Source organism: Mandrillus leucophaeus, unplaced genomic scaffold, assembly GCF_000951045.1.
Source record: "Mandrillus leucophaeus isolate KB7577 unplaced genomic scaffold, Mleu.le_1.0 Scaffold643, whole genome shotgun sequence".
Taxonomy (NCBI): Eukaryota; Metazoa; Chordata; class Mammalia; order Primates; family Cercopithecidae; genus Mandrillus; species Mandrillus leucophaeus.
This window is the reverse complement of record NW_012106953.1, coordinates 1,502,140-1,527,734: the sequence shown is the minus strand read 5'-3', so window position 1 is coordinate 1,527,734 and position 25,595 is coordinate 1,502,140. Positions and strand designations below refer to the sequence as shown.

Genomic DNA, 25,595 nt, shown 5'->3' with positions numbered 1-25,595 from the left:
CAAGTTATGGGTAAAAATCTGTATAAAGATAATGAGCAGCCCAGTGCGGTGGTTCACACCTGTAATCCCAGCACTTTGAGAAGCCAAGGTGGGAGGATTGCTTGAGCTCAGAATTTCGACACCAGTCTGGACAACATGGTGTAACCCTATCTCTACAAAAAATACAAAAATTAGCCAGGCATGGTGGTGCATGCCTGAAGTCCTAGCTACTCTGGAGGCTGACGTGGGAGGATTGCTTGAGCCCTGGAGGTTGAGGCTACAGTGAGCTGTGACTGCACCACTGCAGTCCAGCCTGGTGAAGACTGCAGAGACCTTATCTCAAGAAACGAACAAAAAAGGTAACGAGCATGGTCTCCTGCAGAAATACCCAACAAAAGTTACATGCATTACTTAACAAACTTCGAAAACAGTCACTTCAGTCAAGGGAAACAGAATTTATCCTTAGAACTGGAATATAAGTAACTAAGAAAGCCATAATCCTTTCAGTTTGTTTGTGTAATAACTTGACCCTGACAAGTGGATACTGAAGGGCAGTGATTTTGTCTGGAGAGTAGATATATACCAAAGATCAATAGTTGTCAGTATATTTTTAGTACTGTCTACAAAGAAAGTGTCTGAGGGCTAGCCGATTCCAGTTTTCTGCTTGAAAGGCAGTTTTTAGTGAAGATAGGCGTGTCAGCGTATCTAAGAATGAGGTAGCCATGAAGGTAATTTAAGTCAGTGGTTCTCATTCCTACCCCACCCTGCTACTTACCTGAATAATGTGACATTCCCCATGAGAACAGTGGTTCTCCTGGTAGTGGTTTTACAAGGATATGGGAAGTGGAGTGGGAGACGAGAGTACCTTTCTGAGTTGGGGGATGGTGCATTAGGCTCTCGGATGTATGCTTCTCAAGTGATCTGACCTTCTTAGCTCTGACTCCATGTTTTCTAAGAAAACTTTGGAAACTGATTTTGCTTCTTATGGAAACTTCCTATGGTTCACTGATTTATTCATTTATACATTTATCAAATTCATATAATACGTTCTAAATACTAGTGGCTAAAATATGAAACAAAATGATAAAGTCCAGGTTCCCAAAGAGTTTGTGTTCAATGGAGCATTCAAACAAATAGATTAACAATTACAATATAATGTAATGAATAGTCTGATAGAGCAAGTACTGTAGGGAGAGAACATGAAGCCATCTGGGAGCTGAAAGACGTTTGATGTAGACTAGACCAGAGCATACGGTGGCAAGGGAGAGATCTGGAGAAAGCAGGATTGTAGAGGGCTTTGCTAAGTCTGGTAAAGGACTTCATACTTTATATGAAAAGCAATAGGTAGCCATTGATTTTAAGCAGAGGAATGACATAATCCCTTTTGCATCTTAAAAGATTACTGTGGAGGCAGTGTAGAGAATGGATTACAGAGGGACAGGAGAGAAGTGATAATGGCCTGAATTAGGGAAGTGGTGGTAAGAATTGAAAAAAGTGAGCAAACTTCTGGTATTTCCAGAGGCAAAATCATAGAAATTGGTCATTGACTGGATGTAAGGGATAAGGGAGAGGGAGGAGTTAAAGACGATAACCAAGTTTCTTGGATGAATACCATCTCTTTAAACTTGCCAATTCACTGTACTTTTTAGTATAGCATGTGAAAATATATGTATATATAAAAAATATATACGTATATATAAAATGAAATATATAAGTATATATTCACATGCTATACTAAAAAGTACAGTGAATTGTGTGTATATATATATTATATATAAGTTTTAAGATGGAATCTCGCTGTGTCATCCAGGCTGGAGTGCAGTGGCGTGATCTTACTTCACTGCAACCTTCACCTCCTGGGTTCAAGCAATTCTCCTGCCTCAGCTTCCCAAGTAGCTGGGATTACAGGCATGAGTCACCATTCCCGGCTAAGTTTTGTATAATAGAAATGGGGTTTCGTCCATGTTGGCCAGGCTGGTCTTGAACTCCTGACCTCTAGTGATCTGCCCACCTCAGCCTCCCAAAGTGCTGGGATTACAGGCGTGAGCCACCATGCCCGGCCAGCACATGAATATTTTGTTTAAAACCTCTAATTAAGCCTTTTACTTGTGGAAATAAGTCATGGGTAAAAATCTGTATAAAGATAATGAGCAGCCTGGTGCAGGGTTTAACTTTCATCTTAAAGTTGTCCAGAATATCTGAAGTCAAGGAAATCAGGAGGGAGGGAAAGATGTAGACCATAGGGAGCAAGATGGGACCAGGCTAATTATATGGGGTAAACAGGATGTAAGGTACTAATGAAAGAACGGTTAGGGATAAATAGAAGCGCTATTGAGAGTGTTTGCTGGAAGGGAATTTTCTTTCTTAATTTTAACATCCTTCTGGGTGTTTGGCACAGCTTGAGAAATACTTCTTTAAAGGAGAGTACATTCTGCTCTTTGAGATTTTTACAACAATTTAGTGAACTAGGATAGTAAATTTTTCTTGAGGAATAATGTACTTTTATATAAAAAGGACAGATTTGGAATGGTCATGGAATTCTCTGCTACTTCCTAATGTATAGCTTTGGCCAAATTACAAACTGTGCCATAGTTTCTTTATGAAATGAAGTTAATGAAACCTGAGTACAGTAAAATACATCTGTGTTTGGGTGTAAAGAGGCTGGCAAAGTGCCTACACATAATAGATGCTCAGTAAATGTATTTTTCACTTTCAATTCTGTCTTTTTGTTTGATAAGAATTTTCAGAGATCATAAAATTTAAAAGATTTTCTTAAGTCCAATCATTTAATAGCTGAATTTTGTATACAGTGAAGGATGGAAAATTTCAGTTGTCTTATTAAGTAATCCTATAATGTGAAGTACTACACTATAAAATAGCAGATGTTGAAGCACGAGAGCTCAATAGTTGATATATTTTTAAAAAATTGTTTTAAACATTTTTCTTGCCTGTTGCCTTTTATTTTGCCTTGCATGCCTCCCTTACTTTTCTAATATATTTTAGATTAGCAAAATCCATTAGTACCTGAGTGAAAAATGTACTTCACATATATAAGTGATAGCTTTGTATGTAGTACTCTGGTGGACACTTGGTGCCTGACTTCTGATATTTCTTTGTATAGATCAATGGCAACAAAGTCAATCATCCAGTCAAACTGAATGAGACCCTGCACTTTGGGAGGCCAAGGCAGGCGGATCACCTGAGGTCAGGAGTTCACGACCAGCCTGACCAACATGGTGAAACCCTGTCTCTACTAAAAATACAAAATTAGCCAGGCGTGGTGGTGCATGCCTGTAATCCCAGCTACTGGGGAGGCTGAGGCAGGAGAATTGCTTGAACCCGGGAGGCAGAGGTTGCAATAAGCCGAGATCACATCATTGCACTCCAGCCTAGGCAACAAGAGTGAAACTCTGTCTCCAAAAAAAAAAAAAATAGGAACATTTGGCCAGGTGTGGTGGCTCACGCCTATAATCCCAGCACTTTGGGAGGCCAAGGCAGGTGGATCACGAGGTTAGGAGATTGAGACCATCCTGGCCAACCCTGTCTCTACTAAAAATACAAATATTAGCCCAGCACGGTGACGTACGCCTGTAGTCCCAGCTACTCAGGAGGCTGAGGCAGGAGAGTCACTTGAACCCGGGAGGCAGAGGTTGCAATGAGCTGAGATCACACCATTGCACTCCAGCCTGGGCAACAGAGCGATACTCTGTCTCAAAAAAAGAATAGGAACATTTGAAGTATTAATGTTTCCTCCCTCCTCCTGAATATGCTTAGCACAAGCCCACACTCAGTATTTAGTGAATTAATATCTGTTATATTAACATCAAATTGGGAATTGGGTTCCACAAATGAATACATATCCCTATATCAGAATATCTAATCCTAAAAGCCTGGTACCACAGGCTGACAACAGCTATCCCAGCACTTTAGGAGATGGACAGTAGAGGTCAGAGAGATTGAACAGGATGACTTCTGTCCTGGTGTCGTTTAATATTTTAGTTAGATAGTAATTTGTCTTATGTTTCATTTCACATGTAGGGAATTCCAAATGAAAGCTGGAGAATAACAAAGATAAATGAACGATATGAACTTTGTGATACATACCCTGCCCTCCTGGTCGTGCCAGCAAATATTCCTGACGAAGAATTAAAGAGAGTGGGATCCTTCAGATCAAGAGGCCGTATCCCAGTAAGTAGGAAGTTTGGAGTTTGGATGAGCCTTTGCAAGTGCTTTTTTACTCAACGTAATGCTGACATTAATGAGTAGGAGAATGGATTCAGGATATAAATAGCTACAGCAGCAGGTCTTTCGTGGGGATACTGGAGATTGATTTATTTAGTAAAGTTAAAACTAGAGGAAAGACTTAGATTAAAGAGGCTTCCGGAGAGTGTGATATGGGTATTAGATAAACTGCACAGAATTGCATGATTCTTCACTGAAAAGCAAAGTTTGCTCTGTGTATTAGTCACTATTTATCTTATTGTATATTCTTTAGTCATGGTGATAAATGTTCTTTTTAAGTCCTAGAAAGAACACCTTACAAATTTATAACTGGATCTTAGAAAGATGAGCTTAAATAATTTTAGGTACAAAATTCATAGATTCTAAAGGCTTTTAGAACTGAGCAGTTTTGCTAATATATTAAGTGGGGTTTACTTAGCCCTGTTTCAAAGTATTTTTTCCAGGAGGTAACATTTCCCAGTAATCAACGACTTTCCTAAATCAGTATCTGACTAAAGAATTAGACCAAGTTTTCCACATGCCAGAATTGGCTTGAAAGAAAGGCGATAATTTTTCCTAGCAGCCCCAGATGTCCTTTCATGTCCAGGCTTTGGATCCAATTAGAAAGCAGAGATTTATTGAGTACTGTTTTTGAGAATTATAAACAGAGAAGTATGTAAAAGGTGTGTTACCTTTTTTTTCCTCATTAAGGTTTTATCATGGATTCATCCTGAAAGTCAAGCCACAGTCACTCGGTGTAGCCAGCCCATGGTTGGAGTGAGTGGAAAGCGAAGCAAAGAAGATGAAAAATACCTTCAAGCTATCATGGATTCCAATGCCCAATCTCACAAAATCTTTATATTTGATGCCCGGCCAAGTGTTAATGCTGTTGCCAACAAGGTCAGATGGTCTCTTAGTAATTATCATTATGGTTTCATGGATCAGCTGAGTTTGGCAGGGCCACAGTGTAGTAAAAAGGGCTCAAGCTCTACACTGGTAAAGATATAGGTTCTAGTCTTGGCTCTTCAACTTGATGGTGTGATTTTGAGTTATTTAACCTCTTTAGACCTCAATTTGTTTATTGGTAAAATGAGAATAATAGTTAACAGTGTTGTTTTGGGAGCAAACATCATTTAATAAAAAATAATGCATAACCTTGTGCTTACTTACATAATAACTAGGTGTTCAGTTATTCTGAGTTTCCCACTTCTCCAAATTTGACAACTGAGTTTATGACTCACTGAAGTCCCTGTATAGTCCTGCTCTAGGAATAGCAAACTAGTGTTCTGTGACTAGTGGTGCCCTCTTCTGACCGTCCTCCACCTGAACAAGTTATTCAGACTGACTGACAGTCAGCTGTAGCTGATTGTTCCAGCAGAATAAATATTAGCATTATGGAAATTGAAATTTTGGTTCAGTTGACCAAATCTATAGGAGGAGGGAAGGAGAGAGAAGACATAACAACTTGACTACAGCAGCAGGTACTATTACTGAAAAGTGCTCATCTTTTCAAGTGTACATTTCAGTGCTTTTAGTATATTCACAAAGTTGTACAACCATCACCACTACCTGATTCCAGGACATTTTCATTCTATGTGTTTCTGTGACAGGTTCTGTATAGTTGTTACCACTGCTGTCTTTCTAGAATGTTGCAACAAATTTGAATTGAAAGTTCCTCTCTTATTCCCACTCTTCAGAAGTAATCCTTGTTAACAGGTATCCATTGAAACACTGTTAATTCTATAATTGTGCCAAATGATTTCCCACTCTCAGTGTCAGAAAGGAAGGTGAACTTCTGTTCTTTCAGTAATTTGTTGCTGTTTATGAGTTCGTGGGTTCTGTTGTTTTCAAAGATGTGGGTCATATGATCACTTAATTTTATATAATTATATTTGCTGCTCCAGTATTTTCCTAATTTGTTTCTATTAGGGCTCTAAGAAGTATGATTTTACACATGAGTTAGGTAGAAGATAGAATATTTTATTCATGAAATATAAAAAGATTAAGTCCAGAAAAATTAGGTTCTTCTTTCTAGCCATAGCTTATTTTGAACACCAAATATTTTCTCATTCTATTCTGTAGATGTAGATTTCAGTCTTTGAGAACATTCATGATGATAGCATTCTGTGCTTTTATACTTGTTCTTTTTATTTAAAAAGAATTATGTGGTTAAAAAAGAAGCAGGTCATTTTGATTGCAAAGAGTTTATTTCTTAGATATGAAGATTAAAATCAGATGAAGAGGCAGGGAGGTGAAGAAGCATAGGTAAACCAGACATGCGGTCGCAGCACCTGAAACTTACAGTCTGGTAATTTCAGTATATATGAAGGGAAGTCTTCTATAAGAACTTATGCTTGGGTAGAAGTTGAAGTATGGGCTGGGAAAATTTAGTGCTTTACAATGTTTAAATACCCTCATATGTGTTTCACATTTAATTTTAATAACGGGCCACATGAGCAAGTCAGAGTACGTATATATTCATTTGGTAAAGAAGAACATGAGGAAGCGAGTGGTTGTGCTAAATAAGTTGTCCTGAGCCATCCACATTTTCCCGTGGAGTTTTCCTGGTCTCCAGTAATATGTATCATCTTTTATGCTATTGGATATTTTATGTCACTTGTCCACAGATGTGCATTCATTTATGATTTTCCATGATGTGTGCTTTTTTCCAGGCAAAGGGTGGAGGTTATGAAAGTGAAGATGCCTATCAAAATGCTGAACTAGTTTTTCTGGATATCCACAATATTCATGTTATGAGAGAATCTTTACGAAAACTTAAGGAGATTGTGTACCCCAACATTGAGGAAACTCACTGGTTGTCTAACTTGGAATCTACTCATTGGCTAGAACATATTAAGGTGGGTGTGTGTTACTATATCCCAAACAAAGACTTTCTCTACCCCTTTGTTTATATTAGCTTTTAATATTAACAATGAAAAATGGGTAAATGCTTTGATACTTGGAATTACTACTGAATTTTAATGTTTGAATGAATTGGTTTTTTATACTGTGCATTTGGTTCTGTTGTACTTCTTTCGTTCCCCCTCGTCATCCTATCTGAATTTGAACCATCCTTCAGATTCTAGTTCATATTTCATTTCTTCGTAAAGTCTTCCCAGATTGCATCCTTTTCCATTTTCTCTGAACTCTTTACCCTGTCTTTCTATCTAGTCAGGAACTAGCGTGTACTTTGTTTGCTTTTGTGTGTCAACCAATGTATATTGCTAATTTATGAAGACCAAGACTGGATAAATCCTATATATATATATTTTTGTCTTCTCAGGAGCTAGGGCAGCACTATCTGTGAATAGGTACCCAGTAAATATTAGTTGCATGATATGTGAAAACCATTGATCAGGAAAATGAGGTGGAGTGGTTGCATGAGCCACACTGAGTGCTAAGTCATTTGCAGAGCACATGTCAGTGCTAATTTACCTAACATGCTAATATAGTTATCATATTTTCAGATATGGTCTGTCAGTAACATAACTCACCAAAATATAGACTTATGTAACCACATATATAAATATTATGAGGTAATGGGAAATGCATTCTTTCATGATAAGAACGATACTTCTACTCACATTAAAATCTCTGAAGTTCAGACAGAATTGAAGAGAAAACCAAACTGAGTTAAGAATTTTAAATAGACCACTTTTACTATTGTTTCCGCTTTGAGAAGCTTAGAAGCTTGAAAATCACAAAGTATAAACACTACTCAGCATGTTCATGTGGCCCATTTGTTAAATTATGTGACGTGTAAATATACGGTCTTACGCTTGATTTGGAACTAACATAAATCTCTGTGTTTGATTCTGAAAACTCCAAGTATTTAATTTCCAGCTACAACATGGTCTCTAAAAGGCTGGCTATAACAGAATCAAATTTCCCTGGAGGTATAAGACATATAGTTGGGCTAAACTACTTTATTCTCCCCCAATCCTTATCACACCAAGAAAGTTTATTCATTCAATCACTCTCTTCTGGTCTCTGTTCAAATATCACCTGAGAGAGGCCTTTCCCCGCCTCTTTACAAAATAAGAGTACTACCAGCACTCCCTATAACTTCTATGGAGGGTTTTCACTTATTGCTATCTGGTATACTGTATATTTCCTTGTTTATTTGTGACTGGTGGGCCTTGCCCAAATAGAATGTAAACTTCAGTAAGCAGGAACTTTGTTCTCTGCTGTATGGCCTGTGCCTAGAGCAGTATCTACCTTCTAGTAAGGGACTCCATAAATGTTTATTTAACGAATGAATGAACAATTACTACTTTGTATAACTCTTCCTGACCAATCGTAACTAAACCTTTGGGTTAGTGATTCTTAACTTTGTATATGCACTAGAATTATAGGTGGAATTTATTTAAAATACTGAATTAGGATCATTGGAGAATGGGGTCTAGGCACTTCAGGCTTACAAATGCCTCTGATATCCTGATGTCAAGATCGTCATAGTACCCCATTTCCAGAATATGCTAATAGCTGTGATCGAGGGGAGGTTATGATATTTGAAGCTTAATAATCTGTTTTCTTTCATTCTCATCTGTGTAGGTAGAACTATACTGTTTTTCAAGTATAATACGATATGGCCATTGCAGGGAAGAATAGGCTGTACTGTCCTTTTTTTTTTTTTAAGATACCATACTTTTGTGTTTCTTTTTTGGTCATATCTAATTATTTTTAATAATTTAGTTTTAACTCAAGATCGATTTCATAAAAGGTAAGTTATTTTGTAAAGGATTTCTGCATATTTAAAAAAGAGCTTAAGTTATTTTAAATAACAGATTGACATATTAATCTGTGAATTTTCATGCATAGTGTTACAGAAAAGTAGCTCACGCTAAAGTTTATACTATGCTTGCTGTATGCTTTGTGACATAAAAATCTTTAGTCAAAACAATACAATAAATGCTATAGAATATTTCAAAAGAGATCCAGTATTATTGCTTTCACGTACTTGTCCCAATTTGGTTTCAGTAAGCGTTGTTTCAAATCATAAAAAAACTTCAATTTCCATATCAATTATTTTTATTTAAATAGATGATGGAATATTTGATGATTCTTAGAAACAGATCTCTTTAGAACTTTTCTAAGAAGAATCTTACACCATGATTTATTTAGCACCCAAAGGTACTTTTTATTTGGCTATTTCATTGGGCAAATTAATAGGAGTCAACAATTATGAGGTTTTTCTAGTTTTAAAAGCAAAATTTATGTATCTTCTACCATTTAAAAAAATTATTCTTAGGAAGGGACAAATGTTTTTCCTCATGTTATTGAAATAGTGATCCCTCATAAGCTTTATTAGTAAATTTTGAAGAAGGAAGTATTTATTAAAAAAATTTGTTTTCCAGCTTATTCTTGCAGGGGCTCTTAGGATTGCTGACAAGGTAGAATCAGGGAAGACGTCTGTGGTAGTGCATTGCAGTGATGGCTGGGATCGCACAGCTCAGCTCACTTCCCTTGCCATGCTCATGCTGGATGGATACTATCGAACTATCCGAGGATTTGAAGTCCTTGTGGAGAAAGAATGGCTAAGTTTTGGACATCGATTTCAACTAGTAAGTAAGGAACCTTGACTTTTGATACCAAGGCATGTGAAAAAAATACGTTTTTTAAAATAAGATATTCTTCGAAATTATCATTTATCTAGTGGGGCAAACGTTTTTGCTTGCTTTGGAAAGCATTAGGATATCCCTAACATGACTAGTCTGGAGCCAGAGCTATTTGTCAAGCATCTGACCCGGTCTTTTCTGTGATCTCCACTGGGAAACATCAGATATCATTCAGTGATTGTCTATGGGTGTTTCTGGGCAGGCGTTTTCTTAAGTAGTTGAAAAACTTTTAGAAGGGTCTTTACCCAGATGCTGTCTGTAATGTTAACCTTTAGTATCCAGTAGTTACCAGAGTATACTAGCAGTGTTTATACAGTGTCCCTTGGTATATGTGGGGGCTTGGTTCCCAGACCCCATGAATAGACCAAAATCCACACATACTCAAGTTCTGAAGCTGGCCCTGCAGGGACCACGTAAAGTCGGCCCTCTGTGTATGTGGGTTCCACATCCTGCATTTGGCTGAAACAAATCTGCATATAAGTGGACCTGTGCAGTTCTAACTGTGTTGTTCAAGGGTCAACTGTAACTTGAAAGAGACATTTAAAGTTAGTCTGTTCTTTTGAACTTGAACTGTTAAATAAAATTGGGCACCTGGGTGTTTATTCAGATGGCTCACATTTTGCCGCTCTCTACACAATGTACTTATCATGAAATGGCCATTTAAAACAAACTTTTACTTCAAAGAATAAAGTTTTAGTCAGCCAAAGCTGCACATGTTCATATAAATGTGATCAAAATCAAACATTTTGGGGTGTTTGAAGTTGCTATGGATTCCTAAATTGCTAACTCTGGTTACCTACTCCCCCTCTTTTTTTTTCCTAGTTATATTCTGAAAATAGAATTTTGACAATTAAAGGGCACCCAGGCAAGAGGATTTGCTCACAAGGTTAATGTAATGATTCTCAAACTTTTTGGTTTTAGGACCCCCTTTACATTGTTAACAATTATGGATAGCTTTTTTTCCTAACTCCCCAAACTTGTCACCCAGAGAACTTTATGTGAGTTATATCTATCAATATTTGCCATATTGAAAATTAAATTTAAAAAAATTTAAAAATATTTCTTAATTTAGGAAGTAAGCCTATTATATATTAACAGAAATAATATTTAAATGGAAAAATAGTTTCCAAAACAAAAAGTTTAATGAAAAGACTGGCATCGTTTTACTTTTACAAATTTAATGAGTTTGGCTTAATAGAAGATAGCTGAATTTTATATTTATTTTTACCTTCAATCTGTTTTGTGAGTTCTAAGTATATGAAGAAAATCTAACCACATACAGATATGTAAGTGGAAAAGCAGAAAGTATTTTAATAGCTTTTTCAGGGAATTGTAGATATTCTTCTTTGATACTATGCCAGAACTTGATAAACAGTAGTTTCTTAGAGGTTAGTTGTTATATGGAATCCAAAATCAAATTAATGAATTTTTTAATCATTAAATTCCATTGGTCTCGCTTCCATTTTGAATAGATCTTTTACCCATGTGTGGTTTTGTAACATCACATATTGGTTATTTGGAAAGTACTTGCTTATTGAGTTACACAAATCTTCCAAATGTAAATGCATTTCGTCATATAATACCATAAAATCACACTTGTTAATCACCACCATTGATTTTGTCAGAAAAGCCTTCAAGTATTTTTAAGCTCATTATGGTGGGCAAAAGTTCTCCAAAAATTGAGTTTTCACTCAAAAGCTTGAATATTTTCATTGACAACAAATACTGTCAGTTGTTTTCCTTTCAGTGATAATTCACATTGTACATTTTCAAAAAAAACTCTTTTTAAGTCTAAGCACAGTGCATATATTGATTTTCAAGTAAAAATGATGAGAAAGTGCTATCTCCTACCATACTACGTGTAGCAGCAAAGAGTTACACATATTTCCCGTTTTGTCACACAGGCCATTAAAAAAAAGTGTACTTAAGGGATGAGATTTAATAAAATTAGTAATTTTTACTGCCTTGTTAAGCACACTGGCATAAGAAAAATCGATTTTTTTCCTTTCTTTAACTGCGAGTGTCTGGTGGTAGAATACAGTGGGTACGAATGCAGTTTTAATTACAAGCATTGCCCTGCTTGATGCCTGCAGAGGCACCAGAATTTTTATCCTTCATAACTTATGCATCATTAGTGCAAATGCCAACACACTGAAAAAGGTAAATAATGTCTTAATAAATTATGAAAATAGTTTTGACCTCACAGCCCTTGGATGTTTGTGGACCACACTTTTAGAATTTCTGCTTTGAGGTAAGGAGCAGGATTCTGTTTTCAGTTATCTGAGTCAAAGGTCCTCAGAGGAAATAACTGAGAAACTAGGTAGATGACTGCATGCTTGAAGGGTGGATGTCAAGCATTTTTGGCAGGTTTTCTAAGATGTGTGCTAATAGGGTTCCTCCTAATAAAGACACATCAGCGCTAAGATAGGATGGGGTACCCTTCACTCACTGGTCAAGGCATTAACAGAGAGTGGTGCTTTCTGAGGCCAGTGTCCATGTAACTTATTTCTCAAAGAGAGAAATTAAAATCTCTAGGACAAAAATCTGGCCTCTGAGTTCTGACTGCTTCCATCTTTTATTAGCAACCTTTTTAGGAGCTGGGTTTATTAAACAGAGTAGTAATTCGTATTACAAGCACTTGTGTCAGAAAATCTCAGCAGTTTGCACATCAAAATGTTAATAGATTTCTGCTTGGCAGGCTAGTGGGTGATTTTTTACTTACTTTGCAATGCTCTTTAAAAGACTCTGAAAAATTTTATGTATTTGAGACAGGGCCTCGCTTTGTCATCTAGGCTGGAGTGCAGTGGTGCGATCATAGTTCACTGTAGCCTTGTACTTTTGGGCTCAAGCCAGCCTCCCACCTTAGCCTCCTGAACAGCTAGGACTACAGGTGCATGCCACCATTCCTGGCTTTTAAAATTTTTTTGTAGAGATGGAGTCTTGCTATGTTGCCCAGACCCATCTCAAATTCCTGGCTTCAAGTGATCCTTCCACCACAGCCTCCCAAAGTGTTGAGATTACAGGTGTGAACCACAGAACCTGACTTTGAAAATTTTTAGACTATTGACCAATTATTTTTTTTAAAAAAAATTATTTCCACCAAAACATGAAAACTCCCCCAAAGTTCATATATTTCACTTTTTGCTTCAGAGAGTTGGCCATGGAGATAAGAACCATGCAGATGCAGACAGATCGCCTGTTTTTCTTCAATTTATTGACTGTGTCTGGCAGATGACAAGACAGGTAATTTATCTGGCCTATCTATTCTTATATATCTCCTTTCAGTTTTCCTGTCAGAGTGGGGAGATTTGGTCACTGATTATCCTATAGATCATTAAATGGAAATTCTTGTAACATCTCCATGTCCATGTGAGAGCTATTATTTATTGTCACATTATGAATCAGGTTAAAGATTAACACTTGACAATTTGATTCTATTAGCATTTCATTGAGTAGCATTGATAATAACTCCCGAGAGGTTTTATCCTTTGTTTTGAACAAATAGTGTTAAACAGGCTCACCTAGAAGCTCATATTGCTAAGAGTGGAGATAAAATAAGCTAGGTATCACAAGCAAAATCAAATCTTTTAAGTAACTTTAACTGTTAATTTTTTTAAAATTTTCCATCTGCTCGTTCTGAAAATTTGTATTTTAAGGGAAAAATGTTTATATAGGAAGCATAACAAGGGAGGCACATATTACATTCAGTTCTTTTTATTTTTTGGCATGGAGCGAGCTATTATGGCTTTTAGAACTCCTAACAAATTTGAACTATTAATATAAATGAATTTAATCTTTTGGAAAGAGCAGAGGGGACTGAGAAAACACCTGGTTTACTGTGAGATCACTTTATTAATGAGGCAAGGGGTCACTGTCTTAAAAAGATGATTTAATTCTGACTCAAGAAAAACCATCTGGAAACCCTGTTGAATGCAGCTCATTGGGAGGTAATTATTTACCTAAGGCTTTATTAGACCCCAAAACAACTGGAAGTCTGAATTGTTTGCACTTAGATTGCCATATGAATTTAAAGTAGGGCAAGTGCTGGCTCTGCTTGGCTTTGGATCATATTTATTTAGGAGCATATTTTTAGCTTCAATAAAATACTATTTCAATAAAAGAAAATGAATGGTAATCAGGTGAAATAATCAATTATATATTTAATAGTCCCTTGCCTCCATAAGCATTTCTGCATGGGTGAATTATTTAGAAACATGTTGGGTTAAATGAAGCATTTTCGTAGCTATGACTACAATATGATGAGACTAGTGTTTTAGCATATATACTGAAAAGGTGTATGCAATTAAGTTTTGGTTTATAAATCAGACCTTCAGTGTGTTGGGAGCTGGGAGGGAGAGGTGCTATATACCTAGTTTAACAATGTTGAGTTCTTTCTTGGATTAGGTTTGACTTTTTCCTTTGGAATTGGCTTTGAGGCAGTGTATCAACTACCTAAGTCCCTACAATCCTTTTTTGGATATGTGACCCAAAACACTAGGACCCCACTTTTGACTATTACCATATTCAGTTTTAAATAACCTTTGACTGTTGGCAAAAATCAAATTCGCCATGAAAGGAGTAGGAAAGCTCTTTGAAACCGTGGTATTGTTGATGGTTGTGTGTACTGCTTTCCAAAGTGAATACCTTGAAGGAAACGATGTGTTTGAATATCAGTTCTGATATGTTTGTTAGAAAAAAAGCACATTTACCAATTTCTTGCAAAGAAGAGTACATGATAATCTATAGCCAACCACCCTGAATGCACCCATCTCATCTGATTTTGGAAGCTAAGCAGGGTCAGGCCTTGTTAGCACTTGGATGGGAGAAGAGTACATCATAATACATTTCTTCCTTAGTAATTTTAATTTTGTTAACTTTTTATATGCTCTATCTAAAAGTAGTTTAACCCTAATTTTGAGCATGGCACTAAATAAAAGAAAATCAGTTTAAATCTGTATTTTTGATAGAACCTAAAATACTTTATAGCTGTCTTTATTTTATACACCTAGTGTTTTTCTGTATATTTTCTTCCTGAATATAAAGCATATTAGCTAGTCGTAACGTTTGTTAGCAATTGTCGGTTTTATAAATACTTGAATACTAGTACAGAGACCTGAATAAAACATTTGTCAAAACAGAACCAACTATGTTATGATAGCCAGATTCTATACCGCTCCTCCTATTTCCGTCCTCATCTCTGTCACCTCAGTCCTGAGATCAGGAAGCAGTTGTTGAAAGGCCTTTTAGATTTTAAACATGTAAATAAAACAAAATAGTTCTCTTCTGCTTAGGATTTTCAAAGCAATAGCTGCATTTAATGCCCTGCTATTTTAGTTTCTTTGTGAGGAAATGCCTACTGATTAAGCTGTCTTCTCATAACTGAGCTAATAGTTTTGCCAAGAAGATGAAAAACTAATCACAGGCTTAGATCCTTGGGATTGCTATTTAGTGATTCAGGATGCATTCATATTTGGCTATATAAAAAGGCTGTTAAGAGTGTGAACAAATACAGGAGATGGGATTTATTTTTTAAAGGAATAAATGGAATTTGAGAGTTTTTTACAATTAGCTTTTTGTTGTGGAAATGCTTGGTCATCTTCTGCTTTATCATCTGCTTCATTCAGCTTCACAGCCACAAAAATTATTCAAGGCCTACTAAGGGCCCTTTATTGTTAGGAAATCTGTCATGTTACGCTGTCTATACTTGCTAAAATGTAGGAAACTTCAAGGCAAAGTTGTTTTCATCCCTGTTCCATTTACATGCCGTTTATACTATTTTCCTCCACTATAAAGGAAGGGATCTAAGAAGTAAAAACTTGGAAGCAATGTGTATTTTCACAGTCTGCAATCTAAATATTTATATAATTTCTTACATACAGCCCTATAATTGGTAGAACCTTACAGAGAAGCTTTCAAATAATTCTGAAATATTAGATAGGATGGATTAAACGAAACCTTCTAACTTACGGGGGTTTGTAATTTTTTATTTCATTAGTCCCCTAAAATTGTGTTGTGTAAAACTAAGACATCCAGTCAAGCCCCTGGCTTGGGTTAGAGAGTGAATTTTCTTTTTGTTAGATGCTGCTAAAATAGTGGCTTACAAGGGACTCTGGTTTGATGGGATGGATGTTCCCTGAAAAGTTTAGGTCGGTGCAAAAGTAATTGCCATTTCAGTGGCAAAAGCTGCAATTACTATTTCAGCAACCTAAGTATTTAATAGGTTAATTAACTTGTAAATTATCTGCCTTAGATGTTTACTTTTGTGTATTGCTAACATGTTCTGGAGACATTATTGGCATTTTTTTGTGTAATCCTTAGAAAAACAACTATGTTGTTGAAAATTTAAAGAATCTTAATGTTGTTTGTGGTCATTTTTGGCAGAGAATGCCTAGAGTTGCCAGAATTGCATAAGTCAAAATTCAGCCTGCAAGTTTAGGGTTAGCAGATACAGCGGATACAGAAACATCATGGTCGTTAAAGTGATAACACGATGTTTGAAAAGAAAATCATACAAATAATGCCATAATGGTTTGGAATAATGTAGATTTGAATGTTTAACTTATTTTTAAATACTACCTCAAAGGATCTACCCATGACAGGGATGAGTATGCTTGAAGAATGTCTTAATTTATGTGTTTGTGATGTTCGATTTGCAGTTTCCTACCGCATTTGAATTCAATGAGTATTTTCTCATTACCATTTTGGACCACCTATACAGCTGCTTATTCGGAACATTCCTCTGTAATAGTGAACAACAGAGAGGAAAAGAGGTAAAATATGAAACATGACCTTACCCATACTATCTCTACTGTATACTTTTCCCTAAAAGAATGTACTCTGTGATAGATTTCAACTGAAGTCATTCTTTTGGGTCATACTTTATCTTACATGCTATAATATTGATTGCTTCCTTCCATAGATCTGGAACTGATATATTCTGAAGTATCTTTGTCACAAGGCTGAAGGTGCTGGCTATCTGTCTGCTATGAGTTCATGGGTGGGAAGTAGTTTCTGCTAAAGAGAACTGAAGTATGTGAAATCTAGGGAGCACCAGTGTACCATTTTTTTCTATGTAGAATGGAAATCCTTTACAGTAAGTGCAGAAAAATTTAATTAGCAGAAAATGTATATTCGAGTGAATAGGCAGCTCAAATTCCCAAGTATATCCTATTTATGGAGACATTTTAGGTTAAGTTTTTGAGTTTTTTAAGTTGTAGAGTAATACTGTAAAAAAATTCAAACACATAAAAGATAATATGTGGAAAGTTAAAGTTTTTCGTTATCCCACTTTTCCCCAGAGGTATCACTGTTAAGTGGGGTTGGTATTAAGAAGAAATGGTGTAAGGATTACATTTCAAGTTTTACGTCTTTCTCAAAACTTGTCTATCCTATGTATCAACATCTTAGTCATCTTGATTAGTATCTCCCTCTGCATCAACTTTTATTCTAAAAAATGTGGTTATAAAGTAGTTTTATGTTTTATTTTATAAAGCACAGTAGGAATAAGTACTTGCACTGAAGCTCAGTTGCTGGGTTCAAATCTTGGATCTATCACTTACTGTAACAGTTTGCTTGGGGAAGTTAATGTCTCCTTTTGTAAAATTATGAAGATTATTAAATAAGCGATACAAAATGCCACAAGAACTGCTATGTAGTATTTCCTAGACTTCCTTAAAGGCAGGTATTAAATTTTTAAATTCACCTTATGTTTCAGTGTCTAGCATGCAATAAATATTTCTATGCATAGCAGGCACTCAATAACTTAAGGAATGTTCATTAGAAATAGCATAACTAAGTTTCAAAGATTGTTTTATTTTTTGAGAGCCTTGGGTAGGAATCATTGATTAAAAATAAAAAAACTTTTGAAATTAATACTTTTTAAAATTAATATGCATACCATGAAATTCACTTTGATAGTGTATAGTTGACTGGTTTTTAGTATATCTGAGTTGTACAGCCATCACCACATTTTCATTTCAGAACATTTCATCACCTCAGAAAACCTGTTAATAGTCACTCCCCATTCAGCCCTGCCAAACACCAATGTTTTTGTCTCTGGATTTGCCTTTTCTGGACATTTCATATAAATGGAGTCATTTAATATGTAAACCTTGTGTCTGGCTCCTTTCCTTTAATATGCTTTCAAGGTTCATACATTGTGTATCATTTCTTTTTATGGCTGAATAATATTCCATTGTGTGGATATATTTTACTTATTATCAGTTGATGGACTTTTGGGTTGTTCCCACTTCTTGACTATTAATGAATAATGCTGGTTTGAACATCTATAAAAAAGTTTTCGTACAGACATGTCTTCCGTTTATTGGATAGGTACAAGAGTGGAATTGCTGGATCATATGGTATCTGAGGAAATGCGACTGTTTTCCAGTACCCTCTGATTTTAATATAAGTTGGTTTATCACTGAAGTCTCCAAGTCCACATCCTCTAAAGAGATTTTAATGACGACAAAGTACTTTTTTACAAATTTCATCTCAAGTGTAAATGGCTTAGGTGGTGGATAATCTTTACCTATTTTTCCTGCCTACAGAATCTTCCTAAAAGGACTGTGTCACTGTGGTCTTACATAAATAGCCAGGCGGAAGACTTCACTAATCCTCTCTATGGGAGCTATTCCAATCACGTCCTTTATCCAGTAGCCAGCATGCGCCACCTAGAGCTCTGGGTAGGATATTACATAAGGTGGAATCCACGGATGAAACCACAGGTATGTGCTGTACAATATACAATGGGAATTTTCATTCATACAATGCAACTTTGTCCCTTAAAAGCAGCTGGAAAGATTATCTGTGCATATTTGAAACTTTACTCTTTACCCATCGATAGTTACAACTGTATAGTAGAAAAAGTACTATACTGGGGCAGGGTAATCAGTATACCTGGTTCTTAGGACTGCTTGCATGACATCAGACATATCACTGCTCTCTTTTCTCGCATCTTCCCTCTTCTGTCTGGATAACCTCTAGGGGGTCTTGTTTTAATAAGCTGAAGAAAGTAGCTTTAGGAAAGTTAAAAGCTGAACAAAATTCTGGTCTACTGTGAATATGTTTATGGAATATTAACTACTTAGAACTGTTTAAGACTAAAAACCTGTAAATAATAGGGAATCTTCTGACTACTGACTTTTAATTGTGTTAATTATTTGTTGTATTTGGAAAAGTACCAGTTTCAGGAGCACCTACACAGCAGGTTATTCTCTGGAAATACTCAGGGGCACTGGGAAAGCCAGTGGAAAGATGAGTGGTGTCCATAGTCCCTATATTTAACTTCACTGATGGGTTGGAAAGGTGCCACTGGTTCCAACAGCTGAAAGAACATACGCTGCAACATTTAGGGAATGATTTGACTCTTTGGTCAGGATTTCCTAGTTGAATATTTTATGTTTTGCTCTTGCAGGAACCTATTCACAACAGATACAAAGAACTTCTTGCTAAACGAGCAGAGCTTCAGAAAAAAGTAGAGGAACTACAAAGAGAGATTTCTAACCGATCAACCTCATCCTCAGAAAGAGCCAGCTCTCCTGCACAGTGTGTCACTCCTGTCCAAACTGTTGTATAAAGGACTGTAAGATCAGGGGCATCATTGCTATAACACTCTTGATTACACTGGCAGCTCTATGAGTAGAAAGTCTTCCGAATATGAGAGAAAGTTCAGTCACTTTATTTATTTTAAATCTCTCTAGGATGAGTTTAGAACTGTAGCAGTGCAGGTGGCTTAAGTGAAATAACTCCATATGTAATTACATGATTATGATACTAATCTTTTAAGTATCCAAGGATATTAAAATACTTCAATCCTGGATCCACAGTGGGAACAAGTTTCTATTAAAAGGCAAATGCTGTTACAAATTTTTGGCATCTGGTAATATTAAAACCATTTTAGAAATATGCTCTGTGCTCACTGTGCAGAGGAATATCAGTTTTCAAACCAAAACTGAAATTCTGTGGCATCACATATATTGGGGCCTTGATGTCATGACAGATCAAAATCATTTGATATCCCTTTCTCCCTTCTAGGTTTTTCTTTTTTTCAGTAATTGATTTACCTTGATCACTTTTCAACTTCCATATTCTTCATATAGTAAAAGGCAAAGTGTTGAAGATATTATGGCATAGTAGTAGTTGAAAATTATTGCTGTCATTGTTTACATACTTAAGACATATTAGCAAGTTGAGCCAAAATGGGAGGCCTTATAGATGTGCTTGGGGGAAGATGAAGGGCAGAAAGTATCCATACAGGAGTTCAAAGAATTCCATGCCCTTCAGATTAGCCCAATTACCAGAAACATCATGGGAGATATTTTAAAAACTAATTATTCACTTGTTTTGTGTGTCTGAACACACAGAAGCTAATTGGCAAGTTTTTAAGAAGTATTTAAAAATCTTACTAGGATTGACATTTTTCTGAAGTCTGTATAAATAGCTTATAGTGAGAAGTACTATGCTCAAATTTTACATTTTTCCCTTTGCAAATTCTATAATTTCCACTACCAAAGAACACACTGCATGTAAAAGATATATTACAATCTCAAAGCCAGTAAAAGAAATCTTGCTTCACTGCTCACCTGCTACAAGTAAGAGTCTGGTGCTGGTAGAAACATTTGACTTTTATTCTATATAAGAGCCATATGTAATGTACTGTAATAAAGGAGCTTCTTGTCCCTTGGTCTTTTAATTAAAAGAAATTCCAACTGACTTTTAAACTTTGTTCTTGTCCAAAGTTGCCTTTTCTTTTTTTTTCCCAGAAATATTTGGAAATTATTGAAGGAATATGCACCCCACATGAAAATGTTCAATTTGTACCCATTTTCCCTTAACCAACACCCAAATCAAACAAAATATACAGTGTTTTTCCACTCACTAATTCACTATACAGGGAGTCTGAACCTTAGCCTCCCTCTTGGTCTTGCAATGAGGAACTATAGTTTCTATTAGTATATCCAATTTAGCAAAATTAGTATGATTTCTTTGGTAATTGTGTGAAATACAAGCTTTTTAACAGGGCATTTAAGTGGCTAGCAAATCGGTGTTAAACATTAAGCTTTCTACTCCAAGTATTTCACAAATGCATCTGCCATTTTCCTCATTTAAACTTTGATTATCTTGGCCTGATACCACATAAAAGAATGTAGAATGGCTGAAGAGATCAAGAATTTAAAGCTTCTAGTCTTAATATACTTGCATCCACTTCAAATTCCAATCAAAAGCCAGGGGAATCTAAGTGCAACCCTACCACTTCTCTGCTGAGAACCTTCCAGTGGTTCCCCTCACCTTCTGCAGAAGTCTCCAATATGGAGTACATGCACTTGAGCATTTAAGATATACCACTGGTGTGTGTGGAAGGGAGGGAGGAGGAATACTAGCACTTTTTATATATTTACACAAGCAAAACTTTTAAATATTTGAATTGACAGTTACATGTTTCATAACTTTATATGTCTGTTGGTTGTACAGGTGTAATTTTTTCCCTTTTTGATTAGGGTTACAAAATTTAGAGACCAGTATGATTAAGTTGAAGCTCCTTAGCCTCCTTCGACCTAGTCTCTGCATACCTCAACTGTTATGTACCAGTGCTACTCTTCTGTTCACAACTGCCTCATGTAATCTGCAGATTCCTGCTTCCCCACTTTTGTTCAGTCTATCTTGTGCACCTGGAACAACTGTTCTCCCTTGTGACTAATTCCTCTTTTCTAGCGTTTAGGCATCACCTCTTCCTCTGGGGAGTTATCTGATTCACGACTGCCTTCTCTGACATCCCCACCTTCCTCTGTGCCCCCACAGCCCTGTGTATATGGCTACTACCACTGCAATTCACCACATTATATTGGAATGAACAATTCACCTGTCTACCACAAGTCTGTAAGCATACCTTATTTGAAATGAATTGCAATAAAGCTGTGTTACAACATAAGTGGATGGATGACACATTCCTCTACTGTAAACTTGCAGATAAGAAAACTGAAACAGTATTTTTTCACTTCTCACCTGAGAGTACAAAAAGCTGGAGTAGTTCAGTTTGAATCCTAGTTGAGAAATGGGGTGGGATTTAGCATCATTCAATCACCCTTCTCCTAATTAGGACTCAGAGCCACTACAATTCAAATGATGGTTATACAATTTAATGACCTGAAATTCAAACAAGGAGATAACAGCAGTTTTTAATAGTTGAAATGGTGGTTGACACATATATTTATCATGTCACCAGTGCACTGTTTCTCACTTCTCTTGTGTCTATGGGCTCACAGTTATTAATTCGATCAAGCTACAAACCTACTCATTAGAAAACTGGACACACAAGCACAAGTTTACAAGCCACAAATACTCCAAAATCTACTTCAGGATCCTAAATTAAAGCCTGTTACTGTAGTATCTTGTATCATGAGGAAATCTAATATTCTTGGGCTCTCTTTCTATGTAAGCATGAGTATAGCAACTAAGTACTAGTTTTTTCTCTTCATGAATACATTGATGTCCTATTTAGAAATGCATTTTTTGAGAGCTTATCACAAAGCCTTTTACAGGCTGTTAAGGAAAGTTTCAGTGTTTCTTTTAAAAAGGTGCTTTATTGATTTTACATTTATAAAAGGTTAACATGTCTTGATCTAGTTGAAATTATGATTTATAGCAACATGATAACAATTATGTGTACAGTTCATATTCCACTCATACTGTACACCAGTAAAAGCAAATATTCAAAGGGTTCTCTAAGTTTCAAGATTAAAAACCATAATGCCTTGACTGAATATCATGATTACAAAACAGGTGTTAAGAACTGTGAAGGTATATGCTCACAACATATCCCTTCTCCCATTCTCACTTTATTCCAAAATCTCATTCCACTGACAATTTGTTTATACTTTCAAAAATCCTTTTATAATTTTTACAGATATAACTCAAAATGACTGCTTGGGTCTTTAAAAAAATTAACAGATTAAAAAGCAATACAAGTGCACTTAATACTGATCAAAGTCTGAAATGCCAAAAAGCAAAATAAAAATCCTCTGAAATATATATATATATATTTAAATATAGGAAAAACTCCACCAATAGTAGAAACAAAGTATGTTTAATGGTTGCTTTGGAAAGGGGAAGTGGGCACTTCATGACAGGGAGATTTAAAAATGAGACTTTTCAAGCAAGCACTGCCTATGGCATAGTCTCATATTTTGAAAATGTAAACCTAGTTTTAAATATAAAGAACTATTTTTAAAAAATCACACCCACAAGTAAAAAACTGGTAATCTGTTTACAAAGTGCAATATATCAGTACAGCAAACTAATCTCAACAAAACAAGATTATGTGTGGTTTCTCAGGCTTTAAAACCCCCCTGGTTTCCACTTAAATGTTTTAACACTGAGTCATCCTGCATACATGAAAAGCCTGTGAAATGAAGCCTGGGTCCCTTAACACCTGCTATTAATTAATTCCAACATAAGTGAGTATGAGATCTGGGAAGTAAATTGTCATCATCTGATTGATGAGGTACAGATTATCTGAATAAAATTTCTGACCTGGTTATGAGTCAGTAATCCCAACACAAACTACTGCTTTGTAGTGAATTCTGTATGGTTTGCATGTCCTTCAATAACTGAAGATTTTTTCTGCCTTTTTCTCCAGGTCTGAGTTTGGTAAAATCTTTCTTATTTGTGGTCCCTGTGATTCCAGAACGGCTGCTGCTGTTTCCTTCTTCATCAAGAGTCTTTTTGGTGGCTTTTAATTCCTTCTTCTGCTTCTCTAACTTCTGTTTCTCCAGCTATACCAAATAACCAAGGCAGGAAGGAAAAGGAGAATTTAATGAAAATATTTTTTTCTGACAACAAAAAGTACAAAAGAGTACCTTTTTTTGGTTAACTCTCATGCTAACTGAAACTCAAATAATACATTCTAGGCTTTTTTTAAAAGACTTCAAAACCTACTGCACTAGTCATTTAACACTTAAATATTAATATAAATAAATATATGCTTAAATATATATAACAATATACAAACAAGTAAACCTGAGTAAACAAATTCTGGTTGTCCTAAATTAAGGCAATATTGCCAAAGTACAGAACAGGGCGAGTGAGAAACAAGGGGAGTTGAAGGAAACTCATGGAGGAGGCAAAAATCAGACACACAGAAAAGAACGGGAAGGATTTTCACAAATGGGAGAAGAGGAGAAAGGCATTCTAGAAACTAGTCTGAGGAGGCAAAGAAGCAATTTCCAGATGGATGAACAGATGTAATTGGTAATGTATTAATACTATGAAAAGAATTTCATTCTTGTTCCATTATTTTAGAATAATTTAAACCAGGGGAGCTTTATTTTTACTTTAGCCAAACTGATGCTGGCATGTTGGTGTTCCATTAGAGTAAGTCTAATTAGTATAAGCAACAAATTAAACCATTACTCCTTATTCCTACAGGAATAATTTGCTTGTATTTCTTTTTCATACATGAACTTTGAAAAAACATCCCAAGTTTTAGAGTTGAAAAGGCTCGTTTCATCCCAGCTCTGCCATTTCCCAGTGAGCTGATACTTGGGCAAGTTATTTAATTTCGCTGAGGATATATGCATACTTCCCAGAAAATGTGGCCTAGCATCCTCATCTATGAGAATATACCCACTTCATAAGCCATTTGTGAAAATTAGATGATATACTCAAAGCACTTGGCAGTGGGTCTATCATATGGCTACCAATCAACAGCCAACAAACCTGTTCTACTCTCTGAACTTCTCAGCCTTCTCCATTTCAGTCAGTGGAATCACCATCCTGCCTAACTCCCTCTCCTTCTACATGATACCCAGCAGCAAATAACCCCAATATTTTTTTTACTTCCAAAATATACCTCAAATCTGTTTACCTCTGCCCAAACCCAACTACTGTCTTGCTGACCACCACTGATATGTCTATAGCTAATCTCTCAGCCTCTCTGCCTTGATCCCATCACCCTACCCCTAGTCACTATAGTAATCTCTTAAATACCTGAATCATGTTTCTCTCTGGATGAAAACCCTTGAATGTGACATCACCACTGCATCTAGTAGATACCACATTGTTGGCTGATATAAAATGATTAGTAACATAAATATATTTCACATATTTAATGTTTGACTTATTCCTTTGGAAATAGAATTTCCCAGGTGCTTTTTAAAAAAAACTTACTTGGATAAACTCAGAACTATTTAAATTCATCAAAGAAGTTAAAGCTTATTCATAAAGAATATTAAATACATTCAGTATTTGAAAGATGTATCTTAGATGAATATGCTAAGTGACTAAAAGTGTCTTCTTTCCTAATCTACTTACCAATTCTTAATGAACAAATGTCTTCAGTAAAGAAGTATCTCCTGTAGATATTTATCTATGATACACTTAGTGTCATATTTTAATATTTGAATTAAAGTGTATTTTTTTTCTTAATCATTAGAAACTTGAGTGAAGGAAAACTGATTTACCTGGGCTTGGTATTTTCGAACTTTAGTTATTTGGTTGGCTTTTGCTTCCATCCTTCCCACTAATGCCTCCAATTCACACTCTAACTTGTCTTTCAGTTCAACAGTTGGTGACTCCTGGATAAGTTTTGCAAGCTGCTGGTGATCACTATATACAAAGCAGAAGTAGAACGTGGTTAAGTTTTCTATGTTTCATGGCTAGGTCTATTATACCTTGCTCATTATGGGGTTACTGCCCCATGTATTTAAAAAATGACTCCATTTTTTGAATAGAGCAAGAAATTTTTTTTTGAGATGGAGTCTCACTCTGTCGCCCAGGCTG

General features: G+C 35.9%; 2 protein-coding genes across 7 annotated transcripts in view; one reads left to right on the top strand and one right to left on the bottom strand.

Annotated features, from left to right (window-relative positions):
• Positions 1-20,543, top strand: part of MTMR2 (myotubularin related protein 2) — an 85,700-nt gene extending 65,157 nt beyond the window's left edge. For all 4 annotated transcript variants that reach the window (XM_012000943.1, XM_012000945.1, XM_012000946.1 and 1 more), the window contains 8 exons: positions 4,018-4,167; positions 4,912-5,100; positions 6,873-7,058; positions 9,558-9,764; positions 12,969-13,061; positions 16,475-16,588; positions 18,368-18,544; positions 19,234-20,543. In XM_012000943.1, the coding sequence (XP_011856333.1) occupies positions 4,018-4,167; positions 4,912-5,100; positions 6,873-7,058; positions 9,558-9,764; positions 12,969-13,061; positions 16,475-16,588; positions 18,368-18,544; positions 19,234-19,395 (1,278 nt within the window). In that variant the 3' untranslated portion in view covers positions 19,396-20,543. The remainder of the gene's footprint in view (positions 1-4,017; positions 4,168-4,911; positions 5,101-6,872; positions 7,059-9,557; positions 9,765-12,968; positions 13,062-16,474; positions 16,589-18,367; positions 18,545-19,233) is intronic.
• A 1,390-nt stretch (positions 20,544-21,933) lies between these two features.
• The window catches only part of CEP57 (centrosomal protein 57kDa), a 44,333-nt gene continuing 40,671 nt past the window's right edge, over positions 21,934-25,595 (bottom strand). For all 3 annotated transcript variants that reach the window (XM_012000950.1, XM_012000948.1, XM_012000949.1), the window contains 2 exons: positions 25,277-25,421; positions 21,934-23,590 (listed from right to left, as the gene is read on the bottom strand). In XM_012000950.1, coding sequence (XP_011856340.1) covers positions 23,360-23,590; positions 25,277-25,421 — 376 coding nt within the window. In that variant the 3' untranslated portion in view covers positions 21,934-23,359. The remainder of the gene's footprint in view (positions 23,591-25,276; positions 25,422-25,595) is intronic.